At 50.8% G+C, this 2,751-nt stretch overlaps 1 protein-coding gene across 1 annotated transcript in view; it reads left to right on the forward strand.

Annotated features, from left to right (window-relative positions):
• The window catches only part of LOC110294986 (kinesin-like protein KIF19), a 53,352-nt gene that overhangs the window by 15,777 nt on the left and 34,824 nt on the right, over nt 1-2,751 (forward strand). The window contains 1 exon segment of the mRNA XM_021163429.1: nt 2,359-2,446. Coding sequence (XP_021019088.1) covers nt 2,359-2,446 — 88 coding nt within the window.

The following is a 2,751-nucleotide window of genomic DNA, read 5'->3' on the forward strand; positions in this document are numbered from 1 at the left end:
TCCTTCCTTCCTTCCTTCCTTTCTTTCCTTCTCTCTCTCTCTCTCTCTCTCTCTCTCTCTCTCTCTCTCTCTCTCTCTCCCCAACAGAGTCTCATTATATAGCCCAGGCTAGCTTTGAATTCACTCTGTAGACCAGGTTGGCACAAACTCACGTTGTAGTTTAGAATGGCCTTAAACTCCCCTCTCTTGGCTTTAACATCCCACAGCCTGATTACAGGTGTGCCACTGCAGATGTGCACCACTCTGCCTAGAAGCCCTTTTGCTTCTAAGAGGCTTGTCCCCAGACATGTGAACTATCTCCTAGCTTCCAGCTGCTGCAGGACGCCACTCCTGTACCAAGTGGCTACACTGCCACTGCCCATGGCTCTGTGAGGGGCACACATATTAAGATTAAGACACTCAATGGGCTGTGGTTCTCGGAGATTCTGTTGAGCTGCATGTCCCTGGTTGTGCCGCCTTGTCCCTGCCTGGTCCTCATTGGATTCTGACAGTGGCTTGAGGCTCTGCTGGAGCCTCCAGCTGGGCCTTCTCCCTAGGACACTGGCTTCATTCAGCATGCACTCCTCAGAGCTTCAGCAGGGTCGGTGGGAGCCCTTGGGCTTACAATACCTGGCAAACAGCAGGCACAGCCCCATGCTTCTGTCCTGGCTGTTTAAACACGACACCGAGGCTGATTCGTGTTGGGGTAGGGAGTGGATCCAGCGCCTTAGTTAAGTAGCTCAGTGTCCAGGGTCATCCTCCGGAGGGTGTACTTATGCTAGGCTGCGTCCTATGTCTGCCACAGGAGACAAAGGGATGGGGACAGCACCTCAATGAGGCTGCTTAACCCAGAATGGCCTGCCGGGATGGATGCTGGCTATTTATTTATTTATTTATTTATTTATTTATATTTTTGTAGACAGGGTCTGACTATGTATTCTTAGCTGCCCTGGAACTTTATATGTAGACCCAGCTGGCTTTGAACTCACAGAGATCTGCCTGTCTCCCAAGTGCTGGGATTAAAGACCTATGCTACCAGGCCCATCTGGCTACGTTTGGCAGTGCCGCAATCGCCCTCAGTTCAGGACTAAGCCATCACTGTAAAGCAGAGTGGCTTCCCAGCTACCTTGAGCAGAGGCCGTGACGGCATTCCACAGAGGGGCCTGGTTACTGACAGCCATCAGCGAGCTACTTCATGCTACACTCAGAGCTCCAGTGTCCCTCCCAAGCCTCACGACATCCTTATAGAATGCTCAGAAATATTTCCGCCCCCTAGCTGGGTGTGAAGACATGTACCTGTGACAGCCAGCCATCAAGAGGTAGAGGCAAGAAGATAAGGAGTTTAAAGTCATTCTTCCAGCACTGGGGAGGCAGAGGCAGGCGGATTTCTGAGTTCGAGGCCAGCCTGGTCTACAAAGTGAGTGCCAGGACAGCCAGGGCTACACAGAAAAACCCTGTCTCGAAAAACCAAAACCAAAAAAAAAAAAAATAATAATAATAAAGTCATTCTTAGCTACATTGCAAGTTTGGCTAGCCTGGACTACATGGAACCCTATTTACACACACACACAAACGCAAACACACACTTCCTTGTTCTACATGTGAGGCATTTGTCTGAGGTCACACCTCATACAGAAGAGCCCAAATCCAGACTATCCTGTGCCTGTCTGTAGCCACAGTGAAAAGACAGGTTGGGTTTGGTGGCTTTCAGCCCAGCTTGAGGAAGCCATGAGTGGTCCGGGCTGCACCAGAGTGGACACTCGGGGTGCTGGTGGTCCAGGTAGATAAGCCTGTGCCTCGCTCACTAGTGCCAGGTGTCTCTCCTTGGGCTTTCATGTGCACATCCCTTGCTGGACATTGCTGCCGTTCTTTCACAAGGCTCCGCTCCTTGCCCAGCTTCATACCATGAAAAGGGGTCCTGATGATGTTGTGGGATTCTAAGCCCATCCTCAATCTCTCAGTTCCTGCAGATGCCTCAGGAATGGCTAGGTCCTAGCACGTGTCAGGCCTCCATCGGGAAACTCCCAAATGCTTGTTTGCTTAATTATGATATATACTCTCACTTTATAGCCCTTGCTGTCCTGGAACTCGCTGTGTAGACCAGGCTGGCCACAAACTCACAGAGATCCACCTGCCTCTGCCTCCCAAGGGCTGTTCCCTGTCTTCTCTGTTCTTGCTGGTTCTTTTTGTTTTTTTTCAAGAAAGTGTTCCTCTAATGTAGCTCTGGCTGACCAGGAACTCACTATATAAACCAAGCTGGCCTTGGACTCACAGAGCTCCAACTGCCTCTGTCTCCTGGGTGCTGCCATTTCTAAACAATAGGTCCTCTAATTAGGGCTGTACTATCCCCTAACTGTCTGTCGTCCTGTCTGTCTGCAGGAAACTGTATACTGTGCCACCATCCAGCATTTAGTGGAAGGCGTCATCTCTGGATACAACACGACCATTTTTGCCTATGGACCCTCAGGTACTGGGTTGGGCATTGTCCCCAAGAGGGTATGTGCAAGGTGCCAGCAGAGGCCCCATGCCCCCTTTTTAGAGATAAGGTCTCAGGCTGGCCTTAAACTCACTATGTAGTCAAGGATGACCTTGAACCCCTGGCCCTTCTGCTTCCACCTCCCAAGTGTCAGGGTTGTTATAAGTGTGTGCCGCTACACCTGGTTTATGCTGAGCTAGAGATGGAACCCAGGCATCTGTGTATGCTAGGTGAGCGCACTACCAACTCATTTGCAACCCCCCACCACACACACACACACACACACACACACACAC

Source organism: Mus caroli, chromosome 5 (genome assembly GCF_900094665.2).
Source record: "Mus caroli chromosome 5, CAROLI_EIJ_v1.1, whole genome shotgun sequence".
NCBI lineage: Eukaryota > Metazoa > Chordata > Mammalia > Rodentia > Muridae > Mus > Mus caroli.